Here is a 26,521-nt window from a genome sequence, read left to right as displayed (position 1 = left end):
CCAAGTCTTCAGAAGTTGGAATGTTTGCAAACATTCTATTATATTACAGCAACTCCACCAAGAGAAACTTGTATTAAATGGAGGGGAGTAAATCCCACGCTGTTATTATCACAATGCCAATGGGTAATTAATTAATAAGTGGCGACAATTCATCAAATGACAAAGTCCTGTTAATCTTAGTAGCAGGATTTTACCAACTGTTCTTAAAAAAAGTAGAAAACTAATAGTAGCTAGCATGATGTTAGATGTGACAAATGCTTTTTCAAAACTCTACCTAGCAATGAAGTTGACTTGGTAGCCTTGGGCAAATCAGTCTGCTTAAGTCATTGGGTTCTTGTGAGGATGAAATGTTCATATTAAAGCCATACAGAGCTCATTGAATATTGCATATGACGTTGAACATCTTATTTCAAAGCATGAAGTATTACATCCCGTGGTGAGCAGTGTTAGGAAGCTTCCTAACTGCAATAACTTATTTAATAACCAATGAGGGATTTTCTAAGGATCCTTGTCATTTGAATGGAAAATATGGGGTGTACATAATATGGTGTGTACGTATTTGAGGCATCCAGAAATGACAACATCTGTTCAGTTAACATCACCTTTATTGTGTTTTCAGACTAGGCAGTGAGGGAAAGCTTAAACTAAATTTCCAGAGAAATTTGGTAGAGAAACACCACAAAGTAACATTTAGCATATTCAAAAGCATTTGCGATGGACAATGGAGGGACCAGATTCCTCATATTCATCTTTGCTGATCCACATTTGCTGGAAGGTCGAAAGAGAAGCCAATATGGATCCCCCAATCCAGACAGAATATTTACGTTCTGGAGGTGCAATCATCTAGAAGAAGGAGGGAGATGAAGAAGGGAACATACAAATTAGGTGACAATCATTCTCATTTTAGTCATCATGTCTTCTAATCCCTATTATTCTCATTCTGGAATATGCAAGCAATACAAGCTTTTGGCTGTGTGACTACGATAACTACAAAGTGGTATGCAAGTCAGGTCAACTGTAAATCAATAAAACCATAAAATTATATCTAATCCTCTGCTTTATGACAAATTTGCAAATAAGCCAATTAGATGAATTCAAGGAGGATAAGGCTATGAATGGCTACCAGCCATGATGGTTATCCCCATGCCCACTGTTGGCAACATTATGCCTCTATATACCAGTTGCTAGAAATTGCAAGTGAGGAGGGTGCTGCTGTACTTGGGTCTTGCTTATGGACTTCCCATATCATCTGGTTGGCCACTGGGAGGACATAATGCTGGACTAGATGAAACTTGGCCTGATCTAGCAGGGCTCTTCTTATCCATCTCAGCCTAGCATCTTCCAAAACCCCCCAAGTATCTCAAAGGCAGGTCACCATGGAAATAGCTATATTCAGTTAGAGACTTAATTGTTAGCATGGTGTATATAGCCATTGACAGACCTATACTCTGATTAAAGTGAGGAAGAGCAATCAGGTGGCTTTGAACAAAAGTCACATAAAATCTGGACATAGATCTCTTGTGTTCTAGCTTCTCATCTTTTTCCCCCTCCAGAAATCACATGCTCCGGCCTATTCGTGGCCTCTTAGATTGATGTTAGATGTAACATTGACCTTGATCTTCATTGTACTTGGAGCCAAAGCGGTAATCTCCTTCTGCATACGGTCCCCAATGCCAGGGTACATGGTGGTCCCTCCAGAAAGCACATTATTAGCATAAAGATCTTTACGGATGTCAATATCACATTTCATTATACTGTTATAGGTTGTTTCATGGACACCGGCAGACTCCATCCCTGGAAAGAAATGAAATTACGAGGATTAATTGATCATGTATTTCTAAGCAAGTCACTATCATTTTTTAAAAAGAGTGTGAGAATGTGATACAAAATAAAGAGAGGCTGATTTTAGATTTTTCCCATTATTTTTGATCAGTAGGGTGGGATATGATAGTGAAAATATTTTTAGGTGGCTTGTCCAGGTGCTCAGTTGGAGGGATAACAGCAATCCAGTTTACGCAAACGACAGCAGCTTTATATTTATCAACCAGAGCCCTACTTTGATATTAATTAATCTTGTATAAGGACCCCATGCCATCCATATGTATGTGTGCCTAGAAAGTGTGGGGCATAATATAAGTGTGAATGAGCCCTTTGTATAATGGATGCTCTTCCCTAAACCAGTTTGTTTGCCATCAGAAGTTGCAGGTTGCATAAGGCATATTATCCAAAGTTCTAAATCTGCAATGTTAACCTAGTGTGAAACATCCATTTTCACACACAAACACATCTTTCCCTTTAAGATACTGTCAGGGAACTGCCATCGGAGCCAGGAGTGGAGGGAAGGCTCTCCAGCGATGCCGGAGAAGGGCCCAGCAGGGAGAGAGGGAACTCATCCACTGAGGAAGGAAATCAGCGTGACACCAGGAAGAAAGGGGAGCAGGGGAGGGCTTCAGAGAGATGTCTCCAGGACTCTTCCACAGAAACTAGTGGGGAGAGCACAGGTCCTCCGCTGCCCACGCCCACCCTGCGCAGAAGACTTCCGCGCAGGGAGGCTAGGCGGAGACTTAGCGTCAAAGAACTTTTATGCTGGAAGAAGTTCAGGAAACGCCCACTAATGGATTCTGCCAGTGACTGACACAGCCGCGGAGTAAGGGCTGTGCAGCCAGGGAAAGGTTTAACCAGTCAACTTTGCCAAGAGTAGAGGCAACTTACGCACGAGCAACCCCAATTCCCATTACAGATACACACGAGCTTGATCCTTTCCTGGTAATGAATGTATTTTTTAAAAGAAAATAGTGAGAAGTCCCCATATGCACTCCTTAAATCTGATACCAATAAACGTGCAGTGGACACTTGGGTTGCGAACATGATCGATGCAGGAAGCACGTTCACAACCCTCAGCGCAGTGTCTGCGCACACACAGGTTGCGATTCATGGTCTTGTGCATGCGCGAGCGCCGAAACCCGGAAGTAACCAGTTCCAGTACTTCCAGGTTTGGCGCAGTGCGCAACCGGAAATCACACAACCCAAAGCGTCTGTAACCCAAGATATGACTGTATTTAGTATTTAGGGGTAAACATTGTTTTAAGTCTTATATGAAGCAAATTCTTGTTAGATTGCTCTGTCTTCCAGGGTACCTCTTCCCATGTATACCAACTACTCAGTCCATTTTGTCAACAAGTGCTCATGCCAAATTAAATTAGATGCAACAGCATTTTCTCTCATCTTTACTTTTTTTGTTCACATATCAAATATGGTCATGACAGTAACATCTCCAGTATAGCAGTACAATCACATGTTTTCTTCGCCTGTTAACCACAGCCACGGGAAACAAGCGCAGACCCACCTATGAACGATGGCTGGAAGAGAGTTTCAGGGCATCGAAACCGTTCATTGCCAATAGTGATGACTTGACCATCAGGGAGTTCGTAGCTCTTCTCCAGAGAAGAGGAGGATGCAGCAGTGGCCATTTCGTTCTCAAAGTCAAGAGCCACATAGCAGAGCTTCTCTTTGATGTCTCGCACAATCTCACGTTCAGCTACAAACATCAAGCAGTGGGGTGTAAGACGATAGCAGAGGGCTCTTGGGTTATTTATAAGAATCCTTATAACCACAGTCCTTCCCAGGATGGAAAATCGGTCTCCCTTGGCCCTGCCGCACAGGCAGAACAGAGAAACCCCCAAGAAAACGTTTGGGCTACAGCTTTGTCCTTTCAAGGCACCGTATTTTTCGCTCTATAAGACGCACCAGACCACAAGACACACCTAGTTTTTGGAGGAGGAAAACAAGAAAAAAAATATTCTGACTCTCAGAATCCAGAACAGCAAGAGGGATTGCTGTGCAGTGAAAGCAGCAATCCCTCTTGCTGTTCTGGCTTCTGGGATAGCTGCGCAGCCTGCATTCGCTCCATAAGATGCACACACATTTCCCCTTACTTTTTAGGAGGGAAAAAGTGAGTCTTATAGAGCAAAAAATACGGTATGTCTTTTTTAAGAGCTACAGCTTTCCTGACAAAGAGCCAGCCTCCATTTCTCCAAGGAGAACGAAAGATATAACTGCTGCCACTTTAAAGCACACGATTTGAAAATCCCTTCGAAATGTCATGTCTACCAGGGTTAGCCTAAATGACTTCCTTTTTAATTAGCACCTTTCCAGCCTAATCTTTTGGCTCTGAAAGGCGTTAAGAGTGCCTTCCTTATGTAAAAGTCAGCTGACTGGTAGAGCATGCTGATTTAAAAGCCACCTGGGTTGGATCTAGACACATCAATTTAAACTGTTGTAAATTTAAACAGGGAAAACAGGTAGAGAAAACGGGGCTCCACGTCGCCATCGGGTGGCACAATGTTATATCACACATACAACACATATAAATCGTTTTTTCTTTACTAATCTAGCTGAGCCCCTGGGCTATAAATTTGGTATACGGTCCTCCCTTTCCTCTGTCACCTCCTTTAACCATCAAAGGTTGCTATGTGCTGAACCTACATAGGTGATCCCTACCTGTGTGAGTATTAGGACTCTTCTTTAAGAACCTTAATATAGGATAGCAAGCTTTTTAATTCTTAAGTTCCCATCTGCTTTATTTTAGCCTTTTACGCATTATAAAACAAATGAAATACTCCTAGCAAAGACTGAGAAAAGATTCTTATTTTCACATGAAAACAGCACAAATCGTTCATTTGATTTCTTCCCGTCAGATGAAAGAAATCACAGAAGTTATTTTGCAAAGTTGGTCAGCTCAGTAAAGGGTCCACTTTAATATTCTGGTGTCTCATAAGAGACAGATGTTATCCCTAATGAAGCCAGAAAGCTACTGGTATACTATGAGTGGGGAACCTCAAATCTGGGGCCAATTGTGGCTCTCCAAGCCTTTCTGTCCAGCTCTTGAAACTCTCTCCAGACTTTGCCCACCCATAGACCACCTCCCTTCTCCTGGCCAGGTCTTCAACCAGCTATAGTGCAATCCCTCCTCAAGTGCTTCTGTCTGACTTGAACATGTCACTGAACTGTGGTATTGCCTCATGCTTGCCAGGATGGGAAATGGAGGCATGTGTGGGTATAGAAAGCTTTGCCTTTTATGTAGCTCAAACATAGCATACTACCCATTTTTCCTCTGGTTCCTGAAAGGTTGCCTACAAAGGACTGAGGCCCCCAGGGCTCAAAAAGGTGTCCCACACCTATGCTTGATTTATGAACTCTTCTTTTGTAAGAAAATCCAGCAGTACACCTAGACAGAGAGAGATCCTGGATGGATCATGGAATGAAGAAATCAGGGGCAGGAGCAGATACAAGGCCCGATACGGTAAGATCTTCTTGTTGGGCTGACCTTCATTCTAACGACTCTTGTATTTCATTTTTGCACATTAGATGGCACAGTGTTGGAAGTTTGCTCTTTATTAAAATTAATTGGGCGTTGCAGTCTTAAACATTTGACATAGTTTATAGGCCTTTTCTCTTCTTACTCCATGCCCCAGGCTGAAGACTTGACAGTTCAGCAAGCTGTATTCGCTCTCACCATAAGAAAAGTCCTGGATTAGACCAAGGCCCATCTAATCAAGCCTTCTGTTCCCACAGTGACCAACAAGCCTGCAAGCAGTACCTGAGTACTGCACCCATTTGTGATCTCAAGCTGGTCTAGAGAAGCATACTGACTCTGACAGTGGATGAAGAATAGCCATTGTGGATGGTAACCAGTGATAGCCTCATCTTCCATGAATTTGTCTAATCGTCTTTTTAAGTCATCCAAGTTGGCAGCCATCATTACATCTTGTGGAAGAAATTTCCATAGTATAACTATGCACAGTGTTAAGTCATACTTTCCTTTTGTGCATGCTGAATCTTCCCACATTGCTTATTTTTATGTACCTCAGTCATGTTCCCCCTTACTCCCACTTCCTGTAGAGTAAAAAGCCACACCTGGTGTAACTTTTCAACACAATGGAAGTATTCCAGTCTTTTGGCCATTTTAGTAGCCCTTTTCTGAACCTTTCCCAGCTCTACAATATCCTTTTAGAGGCTGCAAACTGTGAAAAGTAATTCCAAATGCAGGCATACAATAGGTTTGTTTAACAGCACGATGATGATGGCAAACTTATTTTCAGTTCGTGTCCTAATAATCCTTAGCATGGATTTCACCTTTTTCACAGCTGCTACATAACCTCAAACTATCATGGGGTGAGGTGCGAAAGCGTGTGCTTAGCAAGTTGCTGTAAATTTTTCTTGTGTCTAGGTTTTGTCTTTTTCTTTCTTTTTATTTTATTGACTGTTTTTATATTTTTGTATATTTGGGGTGGGAGTGGGGAGCATAAATAAAATTTTGATTTTTTAAAAAAAGAATTAGAAAATCAGAAAATAAAAGAACATAGTTCATGCCTCGATGCTAGGTAGTTCTTCAATAACATCATGTTGATAATGATCAAGCCATTTTTTGAAGAGAGAAATAACATATGATACTTATTTATCCAATAATGATAACAGAATATAGAATCTTAAGAGTTGGAAGGGACCCAAGGGTCATCTAGTCCAATCCCCTGCAATCCAGGAATCTCAGCTAAAGCATCCATGATGTGGCAGAATAAGACAGCATTATCAGAAGTAAACAGGAGGTGGAATTGAAATAATGAATCCCATTAGCAGAAGCCCTGCAGAAGGACTTCTGCTTTTGCAAAGGGGCTTCCCCCTCCTCATGTATCCCTGAAATGGTGAAACAATTGCCTTAGCACAACACTATATTCCTCCCTTGATCTGTAAGAAAAGCACTGATTACCTGTAGTAACAAAAGAGTATCCCCTCTCTGTAAGAATTTTCATGAGATAGTCAGTGAGATCTCTTCCAGCCAGATCCAGTCTCATGATGGCATGTGGCAGGGCATAACCTTCATAGATAGGTACGTTATGTGTGACACCGTCCCCTGAGTCCAGAACTATCCCTAAGAGAGAGGAAGAAAATTAGAAGCGTCAGCATTCTTCTGCGTAGACCTTGCCCTGCCCCACTCTTTCTGCTAAATTAAACCCTTTGACAACAACTGGGATTGAAAGGAGAGACTGCAAATGATAATCCCTATTGTCTCCATGCTGAGTGGAACTCAGAGGGAAATTGCTGGCCTATACAAAGAAGAAATTGCCTTCATGAAAGAGTCAGAAATTGCATGGCATTGTTCTCTCTGAAACAGATGCTAATGATAATGATCTTCTTACATTTCTATAGCTTTTCACCAAAAAAAAAAGGATCCCAAACAATTTGCAAAGAATATCAAAATGCTGATGTATAAACATACAGATTTGCCACTAAAATGTGGAGGGTTTTTTTAATGGAACAATAAAACAGCAGCTATTTACAAGGTAACGTATATTGCTATAAAAAGGCCCACCTGTGGTCTCCCTTCCACAGAGAACTTGTGGACTCTCCCTGAACCAGGTGTGAGACAGCCACAGACTGCCCTACAGACCCAAAAGCTATAGCCACTAAAAACCCTGAATTTTTGAGCTGGATTTTTTTCTGGCTAGTTGACAACCCTATTTAATAGGCGCCTCCAGACTGTCAGTATTTTGCAGGAGGAATTCAGACAAAGCTGGAACTTCAGGTTTGTACTGTTTAAAATGGATTAAAGCACCCCATTGCTCTAGCAAAGCAAATCCACTTTAAAACAGAGGACTTTTTGTGGCTTGGGAAAGTCATGGAGAAAAGTGCTGAAAAGTGTGGGATGAATGCCTGACTAACAGGAAGAGGTATAAATGCTCTGCAAGCAAATCAAGATGACTGGAGGATGAATGCTCAATAAATATTGAATATAATCTAAACCAGGGGTCAGCAAACTTTTTCAGCAAGGGACTGTCCCTCAGACCTTGTGGGGGGCTGGACTATATGGGGGGATAAATGAATTCCTATGCCCCACAAATAACCCAGAGGTGCATTTTAAATAAAAGCACGCATTCTACTCATGTAAAAACACGCTGATTCCCGGACCGTCTGGGGGCCGGATTTAGAAGGCAATTGGGCCAGATCCGGCCTCCAGGCCTTAGTTTGCCTACCCATGATCTAAACTCTGAGTAAGTTTTGTGCACACAGATCATGATGAGTGCTCAATAAATAGTAGGTTGTCTGGAGAGGCACCCTGGATTGGTGAAGTTAGCCAACAAGTCACAGCCCTGGTTGGTAGGGTTGCCATGTACCCAGACAGGGTAGTGGCCATGTGTTTCCCGTTTCTGGGGCAGTTGCCAGGAATTTATAGTAAATATAAGATACTTTAAGTCAAAGCCAGGAGCATCATCTTCACTATGTGTAATTTAGTAACTAACCCATCATACAGTCACGGTGTGGGCGCTTTACTTCTCCATCTTTTTGATGCATAGTTAAGCAAGTTTTCATTTGGCATTTGAATGTATTTTATAAAGCTTGCTGAAGAAAATAGGTCATTTCCAATGCAATTAGAAAACAGGCTACAGTTAAATATGCAGCCATTATTTTGTAGGGGGACAACAATTGCTTCAGGAACATTATCTGGGATAAAAGGGTTTTTCTTCCTGTGCACACCAGCGGGCGGTTGGAGGAGGGAGTATATGAGTGGCTGGCTTCCAACCACTTTGATTTTTTGATTGAAGGGAAGAGTTTAACTCTACAAAACAGCAGTTCTTATTGGTCACAGGCAATTATTGGCTGAAGATTGAGTGTTCCCAATTCTCTCTCTTTTCTTTCCCTATGTTAATTCAGTATGGTAGGGGCTTATCAGAAGATCCGGTTTTCTCATAATAGCCTGGTAAGGAAAAATAGGGGCCAGTGTATCAAGATACATATATGTGAGGAAACCTTCTTTTTTTAAAGATGATGACACCAATTTCAAACTCACCAGTAGTTCGGCCAGATGCATAGAGAGAAAGAACAGCTTGAATGGCCACATACATTGCAGGCACATTGAAAGTTTCAAACATGATCTGTAGAGGGCAAATGAGAGGGCCTTAGGATCTCTCAGCATAGAAAGAAAATGCTACAATGCTACTAAAATCTGGTTTTAAGATACCCAATTTCCCTAGCAGCATTATTTGCTTGGTTCCAAATCGTGCACAGGAGCTATAGTATCCAAGATAAATCATACTTGCAGTGGTGGACATATGAGAATAAAGGTGTAGGAAGACCATGATTTCCACTCCATCTGATGGTTGTTCCATGCAGCGCTGCCTCAGTTCCACTGCAGTTTGGCTTCCAACAAAGCCTTTTACAGTATTTGTCTCACTGTCCACTGTGGTGGAATTTTACCAGATTAATTACACAACTAATTAAATTATCCTCACGTTATTCCACACCACACCTAAGTCTTTCTTTCAAAGTCCCTAGTGAAGGAGGTTGACAAATGATCCCAGACGGTTTACACCAAACAAGACATGCAATTTCATTAATAGTATTGAGCATAATAAATTGGAATAATAAGGTTTCCCCTCTGGATTTTTTAAATGCAGAATTCTGGGCTTGCTGTCTAATTGCAGCCTGACAGCGGCGAAACCCCTTTTCTTCTAGCTTTCATCCCTGTTTCTTTTGACAGTAACCTGACTCAGCTCAACTCTAAATTTGTTAATTCACAGTCTCTCCAAAATGAGCAGCTCAGCAGTATACTTCTCTGAGAAAAGGTGGATGACTAGCATTTCATTATCTTTCTCCACTTCTGAAGAGCAATAGACCTTACAGACCTACCACTTATCAGAAATCATTTGCTGCAAAACTGTGAAATTGCTCTTTTGCAGAGTCTGCACAGCCATTTACACAGCATGGAAGAACAAAGGCAGGGAAGCTCTGCTTCTGATACTTTGGCAGCAGAAAGGTAAATAATTCTCTGTTCTTGGGACATAGAAACTTAGAAATTCGCAATGCATAACTGCTCCTTGTTTTGGTGCTTATCTGTTTGCACTGTAGTCTAAGAGGGCATTCCAGATAGGGGCCTTATGTCTACTGCAAATGGGTCACAAAGATCCTATTATTCTGTTTGTTCATTTGGTATACTTTCATTCTTTCAACCTGTCAGGGGACTGCCATCGGAACAGGGGAGGGAGGCAGGGGAATACAGAGAGTCTCTGATGCTTCGCTCCTCGTCCAGGGGTGGGGAAAGCCACACCTCCAGTGGAGCAGAGAGGGAAAGGGCCAGCCAAGCGAGGAGAGGGCTTGAAGATGCTGTGGAGAGCCCAAGCACCTCACCTAGCCCGGCTGGCCAGGAGGCAGATATGCAACTTCCGTCACCCAGTTTGCGCAGAGGGGTGAAACGCAAGTAGGGGAAGCAGAGATTTGGGGTGTCTAAGTTCTTATGTTGGGGAAGAAGCCGGAAGAGGCCACTCCCGGATTCTGCAAGTGACTAAGACGGACATGAACTTGTTGGTTCTGCGCTGTAAATAGTTTGCACCAATAAAACCTGTAAAAGACAGGTCGGAGTCCTGCCTGGTTACTCACAAGCAACCACCACCCGCATCCGACACAACCCTAAATATTTATTGATATTCTGCAGCTTGTCATCCTTACCAGTGGGTGGAGCTTGATGGAATGCATCTGAGCTGTCCCTGCCCCTCCCTGCCATTACTCCATCCCTGCTGCCCCGCCCTGCCCCTCTTTTGGGCATGATAGCCACAGCCACTTTGGTTTCTCTGCTAAAACTGGAGTTTTCTATCTCAGAAGGGAAGCAACATACAAATAATTACCTGGGTCATTTTTTCTCGATTAGCCTTGGGGTTTAATGGCGCTTCAGTCAGGAGGACAGGGTGCTCTTCTGGGGCAACTCGAAGTTCATTATAGAAGGAATGGTGCCAAATCTAAGGGACAGGTGGTTGAAGGCAAACATACAGGCAATGTGTGTTAAGTGTTGCCCAATGAATCTTTGCATTTCAGATAGCAAATGTAGCAAAATGAATACATATATCATTAAGTCAAAGGTCAAACCAAACCTCTGGACAGTAGTGGCAAGGCTGGATAGAGTGGCACACCTACCTCTACTTCTATAGCCCTGCTACTAGTGCCAGTCAGGACAGAACATGAGGGCAAGGAGAAATGCCTGCTCTGCCAGTTCCCAGGCAGCGAAATGGCTTGGACTGGGCCCACTGCCATCACTGGATGGCAGCAGGGTCAGCACATCTCCACCCCTGAAACACCCCATGTTGTGGGTTTCTGATGACTACCCAGCATTTGAGTGGGAACTCTGAGGGTCTCCTCCCTTCCCTGCCACCGATGAATCTTCCCTTACAGTGAAGGCTGATAGGGCTGGGTGGAATTCATCTCTGCCACGTTCAAACCCCCTTCAGCACAGCAAATCGAGGTTTCCAATCCCTTTATTAGACCCCACATTTTACACAGATATGCTTGTCGTTGTTTGACTCTTTGCAACCCCATGGACCAGAGCACGCCAGGCACTCCTGTCTTCCACTGCCTCCTGCAGTTTGGTCAAACTCATGCTGGTAGCTTCGAGAACACTGTCCAGCCATCTCGTCCTCTGTCATCCCCTTCTCCTTGTTCCCTCAATCATCCCAACATCAGGGTCTTTTCCAGGGAGTCTTCTCTTCTCATGAGGTGGCCAAAGTATTGGCGCCTCAGCTTCACGATCTGTCCTTCCAATGAGCACTTAGGGCTGATTTGCTTCAGAATGGATAGGTTTGATCTTCTTGCAGTCCATGGGACTCTCAGGAGTCTCCTCCAGCACCATAATTCAAAAGCATCAATTCTTCGGCGATCAGCCTTCTTTATGGTCCAGCTCTCACTACCATACATCACTACTGAGAAAACCATAGCTTTAACTATATGGACCTTTGTCGGCAAGGTGATGTCTCTGCTTTTAAAGAAGCTGTCTAGGTTTGTCACACAGATATGCAGGTTCCCTCAATTTGCTCTGTTTCCTTGTGTGGAGGGGGATTTCACCACACTGTTCTTTTGTGTGTGTGTTACATTTCTGGAACTTCTCACATCACAAACATAAAAAGCTGTTTTATACAAAAATACACCATTGGTCTGTTGAGCCAATGACAAGTTAGACATTGGTCTCTGTTTTAAGGGAAATTCTATAATACCTTTCCGCCAGAAATTTTAGCTATTTATCACGGAAGTACCCTAACAATGTTGTACTCTCAGCCAGCAAGTCTCAAGTGCTGTTTTATATTTTATATCAGATGAAGTGAACAATTCTTATGAGAACTGCTGGTGTTGTTTGGTCTCAGGCCCCACATCTATGAATGACACTTGGTCTCCAGCAAAAATCTATGAAGTGCCAAGTATGGAGGCTCTCCTATAAAAGCTTTTATCTGGACCCAAATGATATACTCAAATGAGTCGTAGTCATATTAAATAAGACATTTTCCACACTTAGGGACCAATTCAAATGTGCAAGTGTGTACACAGTATAATCGTCCTCACATAATTGTGTCATGTGGGAACTGCATGACTGAAAAGTTCATTAAAATTCTCGTTCATATGGAAAATTAGCACAGAAGAGATGCTCGCTTTTGTTTCTCCACAACATGCTATCTTCCCACTTACTGGGAGATTCTTATTTAAGGGTACTTTCAAATAAGCAATCTTCGCTTGTACGCTGAGGTTGTACAGGCCCTCACAGCAGCTACCTACCTGCCAGTTTGAATAAGCTGTTTGTTCATTGACTGCTGCAGTTTAAGTGCCCTCATCCAAGGATGTTCAATTCAAAGCCTTTAAGATTTTATAAGAGTGGGAAAACTAGTGTGGTTCATGTGTGATGCATTACATACTAAACCGGGAGGTTTCCATACCCATAGTACAAAGCTTTTTATGACTGACTAGGTTCCATTTAAGCCCTAATTCCTTTGATTTTGTGAACACCAAAGAGAGATCAGATCTGTTCTCCACAGGCCACCATGGCATTCTCAAATACTTACAATTAAAATGTAAGATGGGGACGTGACCGATTTCCCTTCCATATGCCATTCAAGAGAAATGAACAGCCTCATTAGACATTTATGAAGTCAGAAGAAGAAGATAATGCCCCATTCTTGTGCTTCCCCCCTTCCTACATTAAATGTGCAGTAGCTGTGAATGCATTAACACTTCTCTAGTACCCTAAGTGAATGCTCACTCTGGAAAATGGAGCAGCCCAGATTTGAATATTGTGAACTGAAGTATATGAGCTGGAGAATGCTTCATTTCATTGCCCATGCATTCCATCTCTCACAGCTCCCTGGGAATGTCCAAATGCCTTATGGCAATAAAAACATGCGCATATTTATAGAAACTTTGCAATAAAAGTGTCCTTTCTGTGGCTTACATCCAACTAAATTGTACTGTAAGCCCACTGAAACCAATGGGCTAAAGGTTGTCAGGTTCTTTTCTTTCAGTGTGTTTACTCTTGAGTATGACATTGGCACCATACATGTAAAATGACATGATCCTGCTTTAAAACAGTCATTGCTTCCTTCAAAGAATTCTGGACGCTATGGTTTGTTAAGGGTGCTGAGGGTTGTTGGTAGATCTCTGTTCTCCTCACAGAGCTACAATTCCCAGAATTCCCTGGGGGAGGGAGGGATTGTTAAACCATGCTGGGAATTGTCACCCTGACTGGGACCATGCAAGCTGGGGCTGGTGGGCAACATCTGGAGGGCACCATGTTGGCTACCGCTGGTGTTGAGACCAATGTTTCCATAGGGAATCTATTTATTGAAATATTTCAGTACTGCACTTCGCCAAAGATGTTCCACAGTGACATACAATATTTAAAATGAAAAAGCTTTGGCAATGGAGCCATTGGTAAGTGTTTGGGGCCCAATCTTCCCTAGCCTTGCTTGTGGCGATGGATGAAGGAGGAGAACTGGCAAAAGGACTATTAGAGGAACAGCATCTGCAACTACTCTCGTTGCTTGCTTTGTGCTCTTAAGGGGGTCGGCATGATACCAGGATTGCCACAGCTGGCAGCCTGAAGGACACGGCCTCAAGAGAGCACAGTGAAGAAGCCAATTCAGATGCTGCCTCTTAACTGCAAACCTATGTTGTGACACAGAAAGCTGACATTTTAGGAATGGCGAGGGTGAATTATTGAGATTTAGTGCATGTGTGGGATTCAGGACTGTGTTCCCTGAGGCAGTGAAATGAAGCACATTGAGAAGTATATGGAAAAGCTATACTCCCATCTAGAGGACGGAGAGTGTAGTTTTTCTTTCCTCGACAGACAAGCACAGAGAAACTCAGAGACTGTTTCCAAACCATGAATCCTCATTTGTTGACAGAAGGTTTGTGAGGAGGCTAGATGATGCCGACTGTTTATTGAGCATTCATTCCTCATTCTCTGTGGGGAAGACAGGTGATGTCCAGTGGACGGAGGAATAGGGAACAGCCAGCCTTTGCCAGGTGTGAGGAGTTGAACGTTTTAGGGCAGATCCAGCCAGCATATATGCCACTATTAAGTTTAGTCAGGCAAAGCAATGAACTATAAGATAACCAGCCAGACCTGTAAAGAAACCTATTTGATTGCAGTTGGCCAGAGCAGATAATATGGTAAGTTTGGAGCTCTATTAAATATGTCTGTGCTTGTGGCTATTCCCTGCTACAGATCTGCTTCATCTCTGCCATGCTTTTTTCCCAGGACTTTGCTTCCTCACAGAGGAATAAACACGGCCCCTTACATTTATTCTCCCGGCCATTTAGCTTTTTAAATGCTGAGTCAGCAGTCTAGGAACCATTTCTGTGTGGTGTGATCCCATGGTACCCAGAAGTGTGAGTGAATAATGCAGTTGTGCAGCTTTTATATACACATATACACAGCGCCTTAGCAGGGGGCAGGGTGGGGGGGAGAGTGCCAATTAGCTGGGAAAGGCCCATGCAATCAGCCCATCCATGGGACCATATTGTTGACAGATGCTTCCCTGCGGAGTGGGATTGAACCACATGGAAGCAGTTACCATGTGGTTGGTTGGGCATGAGAAAGAGACTCTTCCATCTGCCCCTGGATATGCCCCAGGTGTTTTTACTTGCCAATTCAAAGTGTTTGTGCTGACCTCTAAAGCCCTAAACGGCCTCAGTCCTGTATACCTGAAGGAGTGTCTCCACCCCCATTGTTCAATCTGGACACTGAGGTCTGGTGCCGAGGGCCTTCTGGCAGTTCCCTCACTGTGAGAAGTGAGGTTACAGGGAACCAGACAGAGGGCCTTCTCGGTAGTGGCGCCCGCCCTGTGGAACATCCTCCCTTTAGATGTGACGGAAATAAGCAGCTATTCTATTTTTAAAAGACATCTGAAGGCAGGGAAGTTTTTTATATTTAATGATGTATTGTTTTTAACACATGATTGGGAGCCACCCAGAGTAGCAGGGGAAACTCAGCCAGATGGGCGGGGTATAAATAATAAATTTTATTTTTATATTATTTATTTATTTATTTATAGTATTATTATTATTATTATTATTATTATTATTAAAAAGCAGAAAATAATCACAAATAGCGACAAATAAACAAAACCTACTGACCTTTTCCATGTCATCCCAGTTAGTGATAATACCGTGCTCGATGGGATACTTCAGGGTCAGAATCCCTCGTTTGCTCTGTGCTTCATCGCCAACATAGCTGTCTTTTTGTCCCATCCCTACCATAACCCCCTAGAAAAGCAAGCCATCAAAAGGAACATATCAAATTCAGTATCACATTGCAAATGTTTGCGAAGAGTCACTTCTATTGTCATTTCTGCAACATAAAAGAATGATACTAGGACCAACAGTGCATGTCTACTCAAAAGTAAGTCCAACTGAATTCAATAGGATTCAATGCAGCTTACTCACAGCAGCAACGTCCTGTACAACACCAAAATTCACCCTCCTTGCCTTCCATCCCACATCATAGTTGCAGTGCCCCTAATGGCACCCCCAAGGCTCTGTGCCCAGTGTGAAGGAACCAGTTGCTCTCCCTTAAAGCTGCCTCTGTTCACAGGAATGTGTGCATAGGATTGCAACGTGAGTAGAAAAAAAATAGTTTTACATGCTTTTCCCATTTCTTTCTTTGACAGTTTCACACAACCACCTCCATTGTTCTACTCAGCAGTTGCTTCCTATTTTATTGAAATGACTTTAAAGCCAAAGCGCAGGAAAATTCTTATCCAATAGTGTTTAAAATTAATTTAAAACCTTTTCAGATTATGGTAAATTATTTTACCATTTCAAATGCTGTATTAGAAGGTAAGCATTTGAAGTTTAGTGTCACCTTCAATCTCCTGCTCATTGGACTTTGGAAATATAAATACCACAGGAATGAAACATTAAAAATGAAGCATCTTTTAAGGTGTTAGAATTAAGTGCTAACTTCACAATCCTATGCATGTTTATTTGGAAGGAAATTCCACTACTGTATATTCAATAGGATTACACTACAACCATTAAAATCAATGGAACTTAAAATGCTTAACTTTGGCTGAATTCCACTCCAGCAATAAAATACTCCTAAACAATTCTTATGGAAAGCCAATGTACATTCCCGTTACTCAGTCTCTGCTTTCTTTTGGCACTGACTAGTATGCAAAAGTTCCAAGACTTTGATTAGCTTCCAGGTTTTGTTTTGTTGTTGTTTTTTGTTTGTTTTTTTAAAACATACTATTTGATGTCAAATATTTTGGATTCCTTTCTTTAAATCTAAATTGCTGACATGGTAAATTATCAAACTGTGGGACTGAAAATCAATTCAGTGGTTGCATGGTATCTGTGGAGGGGTGTTAAATAGTGGTACATATTCAGCAGTTTTTTAAAATCAAAAGTTCTAAACAGCAACATGCAAGTAACAAGCTTTGCAGCAAGAGTAAAGTAAATCTGACAACTGGGGGAAGAAACAGATTTAATGGCCAATGCTTATTCTGTTTCCTTAAAGGTAAAGGTAAAGGTACCCCTGCCCGTACGGGCCAGTCTTGCCAGACTCTGGGGTTGTGCGCCCATCTCACTCAAGAGGCCAGGGGCCAGCGCTGTCCGAAGACACTTCCGGGTCACGTGGCCAGTGTGACATCGCTGCTCTGGCGAGCCAGAGCTGCACACGGAAACGCCGTTTACCTTCCCGCTAGAAAGCGGTCCCTATTTATCTACTTGCACCCGGAGGTGCTTTCGAACTGCTAGGTTGGCAGGTGCTGGGACCGAGCAGCGGGAGCGCACCCCGCCGCAGGGATTCGAACCGCCGACCTTTCGATCGGCAAGTCCTAGGTGCTGAGGCTTTAACCCACAGCGCCACCTGCGTCCCAGGCCTGCATTAATTAGGCAATTATAAGTTTTTTTCCATTGTATACATATTTTTACTAGATGCTTGTTAATTTCTTGATGACCTATGGCATTACTTAACAACTATGCTTACAAATCAAGCTACTAATAAGCATCACTGCAAAATAAGATCAACCATATCTGTTGCTTGACATGACATCCACAAAATTTTATGCAGCTCCAAAAATGGTTTATGTATTTGAGTAACAGTATGCACATAGCATTAAATTTAAGGACTTTAAAAAAATGTAAGAACTGTGTTGCAGAATCAGATCAAAGGTCTATCTATTCCAGCATTTTGTTTCCAGTCATAACCTAGATGCTTCTGGAAGTTGACAATCTTTTTTCCAGCTCCTCAAATCCAAACAGACTTGTTAAACCAAAAATCAAATGGGTCTGGGGAGAAGCACATCAGGGATAGGCAATGGTTCTTCATGGCAACATGGAATAATAGAGAGCAGATAAAGAGTTATCTCTTTAACACTGTTCTTGCTAGCAAAAAATGATGCTCTGAAGCTACTGCTAGTGAGCGATCCAACATATTCCGTTGAATAAGAACCCTGTATCTCATTGGGCACAGGTACCATGGTTTAGTGGCCTACTTTATCCTGCCTTAAACATGCCATGGGACTTTTCCCCTTTGAACAGCAGACACCTCACCTCCCCAACCCTGTTTCCCATGCGCAATGCTATTTTGGAAGTTCTGTGTTTCAAAAGTGTCTTGCATGTGGTAGATGTAGAGATGGAGACCCACATCTCTTGATTGTGGGCACAATTTCCCCTTAAAATAAAAACTGACCTGGTGCCGGGGTCGTCCAACGATGGATGGAAAAACAGCCCTTGGAGCATCATCTCCGGCAAATCCAGCTTTGCAAAGTCCAGAGCCATTATCACAGACAAGTGCTGTGGTTTCTTCATCATCACACATGGCTGCTCAGTGTCCTAGGCTGTGGAAACAGCAGTTCAGGGGAAAGCCGATCTGGATTATCTGGGAATAATTAAAACTACAAAATGTAATGTTAGAAAAATGGGAAGAGAGAGAGAGAGAATAAGTTCTCAGATAAAGTCAGCAAATTTATGAATCAATCCTTTAAATACGGTATATACTGTATATCTAATTCAAGCAAACATACTCTTTGAGACCATGATTCCCAACATTCCAGGACCTACTGGCATGTCTTAAGCAAGCAAGTACTTTATTACAGTCACAGACCAGCATAAGCAAAACATCTAAATAAATAGCATAAGAGTATGAATCTAAGTGAATAATTATTAAATAAATAGGAGCAAGAAGCAGACGTAGATTTAAACATATACATAGAATACTTAATTAAGCATAGATGGGTGAGTAAAAATTTATAAGAAAAATTAACACAGCTATATGTTTCGGAAAGTTTTTAATGTGTGACATTTTAATGTATTTTTAATCTTTGTTAGAAGCCACCCAAAGTGGCTGAGGTACAAATAAATTATTATTATTATTATTATTATTATTATTATTATTATTATTATTAGGGGTGGGCTTCTAAGACAGATCTAACAATATGGGCCTTCAGTTTAGAATTGAATTGTAGCATAGACCATTCTTCGTTGATTATCTATCATGGCATGTCTTGAAACACTTCTGTTTCTGTGGGAATTCTTGACTTTGGCCTTTTCTATCTGTTCCTAAGAGATCCTTTTTACTTGTGCTCCATCAAAATTTAAAGACTTACATTTTCCAGCAACCTTCGACTGTCATTAACTGTTGTTTGCTCTCTGTGCTCTTTTTATGCTGTTTTAGTGATATGCTGTTATTTATTTGGCTTTTTAAATTGATGGCTATATAATTATTTCGATTTTGTTTGTTTGTTTCACATTGTTGATTCGGGCAGGAAAGGCAGGCTAGAAATTTCATTATAAATAAATAATCCTGGTTTCCACATGAAGCCAAAATTCCCCACACTCATCATAACAGACAGCAGCAGCATCCCTGCTGAATGCACTGTGCTCTGGTGGAAGGGAATATGTTTAGAGAGTCAGGGACCTTGAGCAAGAGGACACATCCTAAGATAAGTGAAGCTAAACAAAAAGAGGGTAGCGGTATAAGAAGGAAAGTGGGAGCAGGGACAGAAAGCCAAGTGGCACATGGAAAATAGACAGACAGTAGACAGAGAGAAGGGACGCGGGTGGCGCTGTGGGTAAAAGCCTCAGCGCCTAGGGCTTGCCGATCGAAAGGTCGGCAGCTCGAATCCCCGCGGCGGAGTGCGCTCCCGCTGCTCGGTCCCAGCGCCTGCCAACCTAGCAGTTCGAAAGCACCCCCGGGTGCAAGTAGATAAATAGGGACCGCTTACCAGCGGGAAGGTAAACGGCGTTTCCGTGTGCTGCGCTGGCTCGCCAGATGCAGCTTTGTCACGCTGGCCACGTGACCCGGAAGTGTCTTCGGACAGCGCTGGCCCCCGGCCTCTTGAGTGAGATGGGCGCACCAACCCCAGAGTCTGTCAAGACTGGCCCGCACGGGCAGGGGTACCTTTACCTTTACCTTTAGACAGAGAGAACGAGAGGTAGACAATACAAGTGGAGGGAGGGTGAGAGAGAATGGTAAAATTATGAGCAAGCATCAGGGATGAGACAGAACACAGGAAGCTGCTTTTTGCTGAGTCAAACTATTGGTCCACCTAGCTCACTATTAGTCCAGTTCCAGCATCCCCAGGGCTGGTGTTTGATGCACATGAAGTTGGCCACAATCCAGGTAATCTGTAACTTCCTGATCAATGCTGTTTAATGAGCTGTCCCTTAAACCAGCTTCTATCCAAGTAGAAAACATAGCTGAGGTGTGTATACACATGACCATTGCACACCTGCTGGTTTGCTAAACTGACATTACAAAGGTGCCACCTTTGGACATTTCAAAGCATTGAAATTATAAAATGCACACGTTGTTCAAAAAAACCATTTAAGTCAGGGGTGGGCAACATGTGGCTCCATCTTGCCCAGCCAGGATGGTGAATGGTCATTTATGATGGGAGCTGTAGTCCAGCAATATCTGGAGACCATAGGTCCATAGGCCCCACCCCTGATTTAAATAAGAAATGTATTATTTAAAGCACCACCAAATCTCTACATTATTCCTAACGATATAAACAGTCATAGCAGCAAAGATCTAAAAATAGACCTTCTCTGGAAAGTGTTGGTTAATGTTTTGGAATGGCAGCTGTTCTCATTAAGTGCTCACTTACAAGAACTATTCTGTATCTGTGAACTGTGAATTCCTTATCTAAAGGACTCTTCTGGGAAGTGCATTGAGACAAGTCTGGTTCCACTGACCAAAGACAACTTGCACATGTGCCTTCTGTTTGGGATTCTTCAAGTTCAGTTGTAAGGGAATAGGTGCGTCCCTCTAACTAACAACAACAGTTGTTGGCATCTGTTTTTCTTGAGAGACAATGGAGTGCACCTCTGGGAGGGGGGTCAAATTGCTGCGTTAGCAGCACCAAAGATACAAGCCTGGGCAATGTGTATGGAGGTTCTGGGCTGCCGGAAGGAGGTGTACAAGGTGCCATCCAATCATCTTAGGAACAGATTTGTGTAGGATTTACTCCTTAGTCTTTTCTTCTCCTGAAGATATCTCATAAGGCAGCAGAAGTTTAGGACCAGAGTTCTTCTAGATGAGCTACCTTCCCAGGTTGATGAACCCCCATCTGCTCCTCACTTCCCACTACAGTACATGCAGAAACCGCCTTCTTGATGTTGGACCCACTATTGTTCTCATCTGGTCAATCCACCAGAACCTGTCTTCACATGCAGGAAAAGTCACTAACTCACTGAGGGATTGAGACCCATTAGCTACCCTCACCTGGTTTAGCCAGCCAGACAAAGCCATTCCTGGGGTGTGGTTGCTGTTGCATGTTGACAGCTTTTAGGAGCCACAGGTGAGAGCTGAATGCAGGTTGGGAACCAAAGGTGGGCAAACTACTCCAGAAGGAGCACAATATGTTCCCCACCAGAGGTATTACCCTTCCTCTAACAATCCATAGGCCCATAGCAACAACAGAAACAATCAACAAAACAATCAACAAAACAACAGAAACAATCAACAAAACAAAACAGAATAAAGCACACAAAAACAAGCTCTTTAAAAAAATGGACACATTCAGTCCACATTTATGCTCAAATTGATTTGTTAGTTCCCACTTAGATGGAAGATCTTATATAGTTTGAGGAGAGCAAAAAAGTGGTTCTGCAAGACTGACAAAATTGGAGGCAAGAAGGAAAGGGGGTGATGGTGTAAAAACATAGCTTGGGTCTAGGAGCTACAGTAGCAAAACTATCAGTAACAAGTGCATATCTGGTTTGGGTTGCTATCCTACACGGAAGCAAGTTTCACAGAAATGTATTTAGGATTAGGATGCTAGCCAGCTGGACACAAATTGATTTCTACTGATGCCTACTTCTGTATGGCGAAACAGGCAGTACTTAAACCATCTCCAAAGCTTCAATTCTAACATTTGGCTCGTCATTTTTCTGTAACATGTTCTCACATCCTGAATGGACACTTGCACTTCTGCCCCATGGAGAGATGTATGCACTCAAGACGTGTGTGGAGTTCATCAGCCCTCTATGGGGTGATGAGTAGGTTTACGTTCAATTTGTTTAGGCCTGTAGTGTTAGTAACCTACAGAGTATCCCACTGGAATAGCAGCAATACATACAGTTCTGTCAGATATCAAGTGGTTTTGACAGTCACCAAATGATAGAGTCAATCTAAAATCAAGGCACTATTTAATATGCTGCTCCAATGGGGTAACTTGAATTAGAAGGGAATGCAATTCTTTGTGTCCTCACAAGGAACAAGATCTTCAAGTATACAGTGGTACCTCGGGTTACATACACTTCAGGTTACAGACTCCGCTAACCCAAAAATATTACCTCGGGTTAAGAACTTTGCTTCAGGATGAGAACAGAAATTGCCGAGCAGCGGCACGGCGGCAGCAGGAGGCCCCACTAGCTAAAGTGGTGCTTCAGGTTAACAACAGTTTCAGGTTAAGAACAGACCTCCGGAACGAATTAAGTTCTTAACCCGAGGTACCACTTTACTCAGAAGACCAGACTCTCTCCCCCCCACACACACACCTGCAGTAACATCAAGTCTTGTCTTATCTTCTAAAAGGTGAAACAATATATGGATGATACTTACCAAACACACCAGGGAATGGTGAAAAACAGCAATAGCTCCCTTGGAACAAATGAAATGATCTCACCTTCTATTTCATTTATATCCAGCTCATGGAATGAAATTCATAGAACGCCTAGGTCTGCCATGCCATTTTTGGAAACATTTTTTTTCTAGTTTGTGCTTATCAAAGCAACAGCTTAAAGGGCTAGATAAATTAGGGCAGGGTTTCTAATGCCATTGGATGCCTTCCCACTCTAAACTGCTGACAATGGCTTCCCTCACTTCCTCCACTCTGCCAGTCTCCCTTTTGTCACTTCCTTTTCCAGTTTACACATAGGCTGAAATAATTTCCAAGCTCATGCCTAGAACTAGGGTTTTTGTTTGTTTCATCAGTACCTAGCTCTATGTTTATAGAGCTCTATTTATAGCTCTATTCATACTTAACAGGCACTGGTTTCAAAAGCAGAATTTACCATGTACAGTAGTGGTGAGCAAACTGTATATGTTGTTATCAGGATTCTGTAGTAGAGAGGCAGAAAATAGCCACCTTATCTTGAGATGAGGTGACTCTATGCTGAAAATGGCATATGACTCAGCAACTAGCCACTTACAAAGTGATAATTGCAGTTACTTCAGTTCTGTGTCATGCACTTTTGATCTGTGTTGCCTACAGCACATTTTAGTATCTGGTATCTCAAACACTGGAAAATGTATTGTGTGTCCGTCTCTACAGGCATTGGGTTAACTTGGGGCAACAGAGTTGTAGCCATCAGGCAACTTTCAAATCCAGAATTGTTCACAAATGCTTGGCATCAGTACCTACTTTTCAATAGCATCTTTTGAATTTCCTGTGCTCACACGCATTAAAAACTTCTTAAAGGTGACTTATGCTTGTGTCGGAAGAACATTTGACTCACGTATTGGGGTCTTGCAAACCGTGGCCCCTCACATTCAGAAAAAGCTATTCCAAAGGCCTAAGGGGCTGTCAGGGTAGTAAATAATGCAGGTGATGTGAGAGACTTACACTGGGGGTATGTGTGTAATTGGAGATTTTCTATATGAGAATGGAAGTGCTTCTACTCATACAATTGGATCTATAGATCTAAGCCCTAGTCTGTGGTGGGGAAGTCCCCATCAACACAGCATGTGTTGAATATATGCTCCTTTCTAAGTGTGGGGGTCCTTTCCTATTTATTTGCTGTATTTCCTCCTCCCATCAAGCTAGGACTATTTATTTTTAAACAAAGTATACATAGCTTTTCATAAGAAATGTCAATTGTGGTGTAGGATTAAAAAAAATAAATTAAAAACACAAAATAAAAAATAAAATTACTCATTAAACAACAAACAAGAATTCAAAACCAATTCATCTCCCTGCTCCTTGTCATATAAAATAGTAATGTTATTTAGAAGAACACCCCCCCCCCCAATATATAATCAGTACTTCAGAATCTCTTTTGGTGGTTTCCATAGGATGATTAGGTCAGGAATTCCCTCTTCAAAGATGACAACATTGTTACTGAGAACTGCAATAGTCATGCCCAGGAAGACTGGGGAATGTTTCGTTGGGAGTTTTTGCTGCTGTTACTGGTACTTATTTTTGTATCATTTTTTTTATGTGGAAATTGTTCAGTTTGGTTATGTAGTTTTTGATGTGTTTTATTTTTATGACTATTTTGCTATGTTTGTAATTATCTTTTCATATTGTAAGCCGCCTTGAGCATTGTTTTAACTGTGGAAAGGTGGCTTACTAATAAAATGATGATGATCTCAGCTGCTATCTTAAAGGGCTGGTGTATTCAAACCCTTGATCCATACAGCATTGGGAGAGAAGCCACCAGAATGGCTGAATCAAAGGGTAGTTCTCTCTGCTTCCAAGAGCTTCTGAAGAACATACACGTGTCCTGGTGTTCAGAGACAATACAGCCTTAGTTTAGTTACAAACATCCATATCCACCCAGCTCTACAGTGAGTAACCCTTCTGAAATGCACCAGTTACTGTTTATAAGAGCAGTGCACATAAGGAGAAGTGATAACTTTGCAGAAGAGTGGTTAAGTCAGTAGAAGCTTTTGTACAATTGCAGTATATTCTGCCTGACCCTATAAACCTTTGACCTGGAAGACAAAGCCTAATCCAGGTGTACAGAAAGATGCATAACCTAAGAAGGGTGTAAGGGAGTGTCTGACAAGTTTCCAACCATGCAAGAACTGTGTCCATTTTTGTAGCACCATTGAGATCTTCCATCCTAGGGCTTGGTGTTTGATCAGTCTTTGGAGAACCTACACTTAACATACTGGACTTTAAGAATAATGAAGTGGTACCTGAGAGCCAGTGTGGTGTAGTGGTTAAGAGCGGTAGACTCATAATCTGGGGAACCGGGTTCGTGTCTCTGCTCCTTCACATGCAGCTGCTGGGTGATTGTGCTAGTCACACTTCTTGAAGTCTCTCAGCCCCACTCACCTCACAGAGTGTTTGTTGTAGGAGAGGAAAGTAAAGGAGAATGTTAGCCACTTTGAGATTCCTTCGGGTAGTGATAAAGCAGGATATCAAATCCAAACTCTTCTTCTACTCTTCCTTCTTCCGCACTCCTGGCATCTCAAAAATTGTCTACTATGCCGCTCTTGTTAATCGTCTAGGCCAGATCCTCAGCATAATGAAGAGCAAATTGGAATATATTCAGCATCAATATATTCAGAAAAAAATTTACATGCTGTGGGGCTCAAAGATGGTATGATTATGACAAGAGGTGGTGAAACCTTCTGATAAACGTAGCTAGCTTCTCTGTGTATTGACTCCTATATGCATGTATATAACTATATAACCCTATATAGTTAACCCTATATATATAACCCTATAACTATATAACTCCTATATAACCCATGTTTGAAGCAACAGCCATTCTTAGCCCAGCTTCAGAGAAATTCCCAAAAGCTTCCCCTTCACAATTTATTCTTCATCGCAAGGAAGTCTGTTAGGTGAGAGCTGCATCTCCTGACTGGTCACGTGGACCTTCCAGCATTCTCGGTATGGATCTACTGTTCTCAGTGAAGTTCTAGCTTTTAACAGACAGCTACACTCTGCTTTTCTATTTATTATAGCTGAGTGGGTGTCTGGCACACCCTATGTCCATATCCAAGAACTTAAATCCAATTTCTCTGAGGCAGCCACCTTGTGTCTAGGCACTGGAATCCACTAAATAAGATTTCACTCTCAAAGGAAAGAATTTACTAGTAAGTCTCTTGCTCAGAAGCAAAAGTTTCAAAAACCACACTTGCTATCACACTTGCACTGCAATCCAGAGGTTTCATGGGCATCAACAATTTTCTCCACATAATCACTTCACAAAATCCCTGAACTACTTCTTAAACTCTTCAATTTACTTTAAAAGCAGCTAAGTATTTGGCATGAGTTCAATAGTAAATGGAAACTACTACTCACAGAAGCATAATAGTCTCCTCTGAAGTCTTTTTATTCTAATAGGACTTCGCAGTAGGCATGTTTTCTTCTTCTGAATGTTCATATCTGACAACTTAATCAGATGCTAGTTCAGTTCAGTTGCTAGTAGTTTCCTTTGGGACTCAGCAGACAATTTCAATTTAAGTGACACGTTTTAACAATCAGCTCTTTAGCTGTCACATCTCTTTAGTCACTTCCTGGTTCAATCATAACCATGGGCCCACTTGCCTTTCCCACCAAGTTTGCTTTCCAGGTGTTCATTTGCCACATAGGACACAGAGAAGGAAAGCTATTTGTACATGCATGTCTCTTTCTCAGTGTCAACAACTGCTGATGTGACTATTGTATAAACATGTTTGATCTTTGAACAACTGCCACTGTTTTGGAATTGCATGCCTTTAAAGTGATCTTTTCATGAAAATAATGGATTCCTGTAATTTCAGAGATGGTGCTTGGAACTACCTCCTCTTCCAACCATAATTTCACTGTGATTGCTACATATTTCAACATGGAAGAGAATGCTGAGTGACTAGAAGCACTTTCAGATTTACAAGGCTTTATACCAGTGACTAATTGTGGTGCAAAACCATTCTAGGTAAAAAAATTTTTGTATTGTGATCACTACAGATCTATCTGATCTTGGGACTCTTGAGAAATTATTGACCACATGCTATATTAGAATGATGCTATAATACAAGGACACA

The 26,521-nt window shown here is 42.1% G+C and overlaps 1 protein-coding gene across 6 annotated transcripts; it reads right to left on the bottom strand.

Moving 5' to 3' along the window:
* Positions 1–587: 587 nt before the first annotated feature.
* On the bottom strand, positions 588–22,738 carry LOC310850538 (actin, alpha cardiac muscle 1-like). 6 transcript variants are annotated; one of them, XM_083752059.1, is made up of 9 exons: positions 22,382–22,700; positions 18,005–18,152; positions 15,445–15,573; positions 10,677–10,787; positions 8,846–8,930; positions 6,767–6,928; positions 3,347–3,538; positions 1,613–1,794; positions 588–843 (listed from the first exon to the last, which is right to left on the bottom strand). In XM_083752059.1, the coding sequence occupies exons 2-9, from the start codon at positions 18,131–18,133 to the stop codon at positions 700–702; spliced, it is 1,134 nt and encodes a 377-aa protein (XP_083608185.1). In that variant the 5' UTR covers positions 18,134–18,152; positions 22,382–22,700; the 3' UTR covers positions 588–699. The 6 variants fall into 6 exon arrangements, with proteins under 6 accessions (XP_083608185.1, XP_083608183.1, XP_083608184.1 ...); XM_083752057.1 differs by having other exon boundaries at positions 18,005–18,209; positions 22,382–22,677; XM_083752058.1 differs by having other exon boundaries at positions 18,005–18,193; positions 22,382–22,614.
* Positions 22,739–26,521: the final 3,783 nt, after the last annotated feature.

Source organism: Podarcis gaigeae, assembly GCF_964106915.1.
Source record: "Podarcis gaigeae genome assembly, chromosome: 1".
NCBI classification, from domain to species: domain Eukaryota; kingdom Metazoa; phylum Chordata; class Lepidosauria; order Squamata; family Lacertidae; genus Podarcis; species Podarcis gaigeae.
This window is presented reverse-complemented; position numbering and strand designations above follow the sequence as displayed.

What these genes read in the sequence shown, in the direction of transcription:
- LOC310850538 (XM_083752059.1), bottom strand. Translation starts at nt 18,133, where the DNA reads ATGTGTGATGATGAAGAAACCACAGCACTTGTCTGTGATAATGGCTCT. An exon ending in ATCGAGAAAAAATGACCCAG is followed by an intron (nt 8,931 to 10,676) that starts GTAATTATTTGT and finishes TGCCCTCTACAG; the next exon opens with ATCATGTTTGAAACTTTCAA. An exon ending in ATACTCTTTTGTTACTACAG is followed by an intron (nt 3,539 to 6,766) that starts GTAATCAGTGCT and finishes TGATGTTTGTAG; the next exon opens with CTGAACGTGAGATTGTGCGA.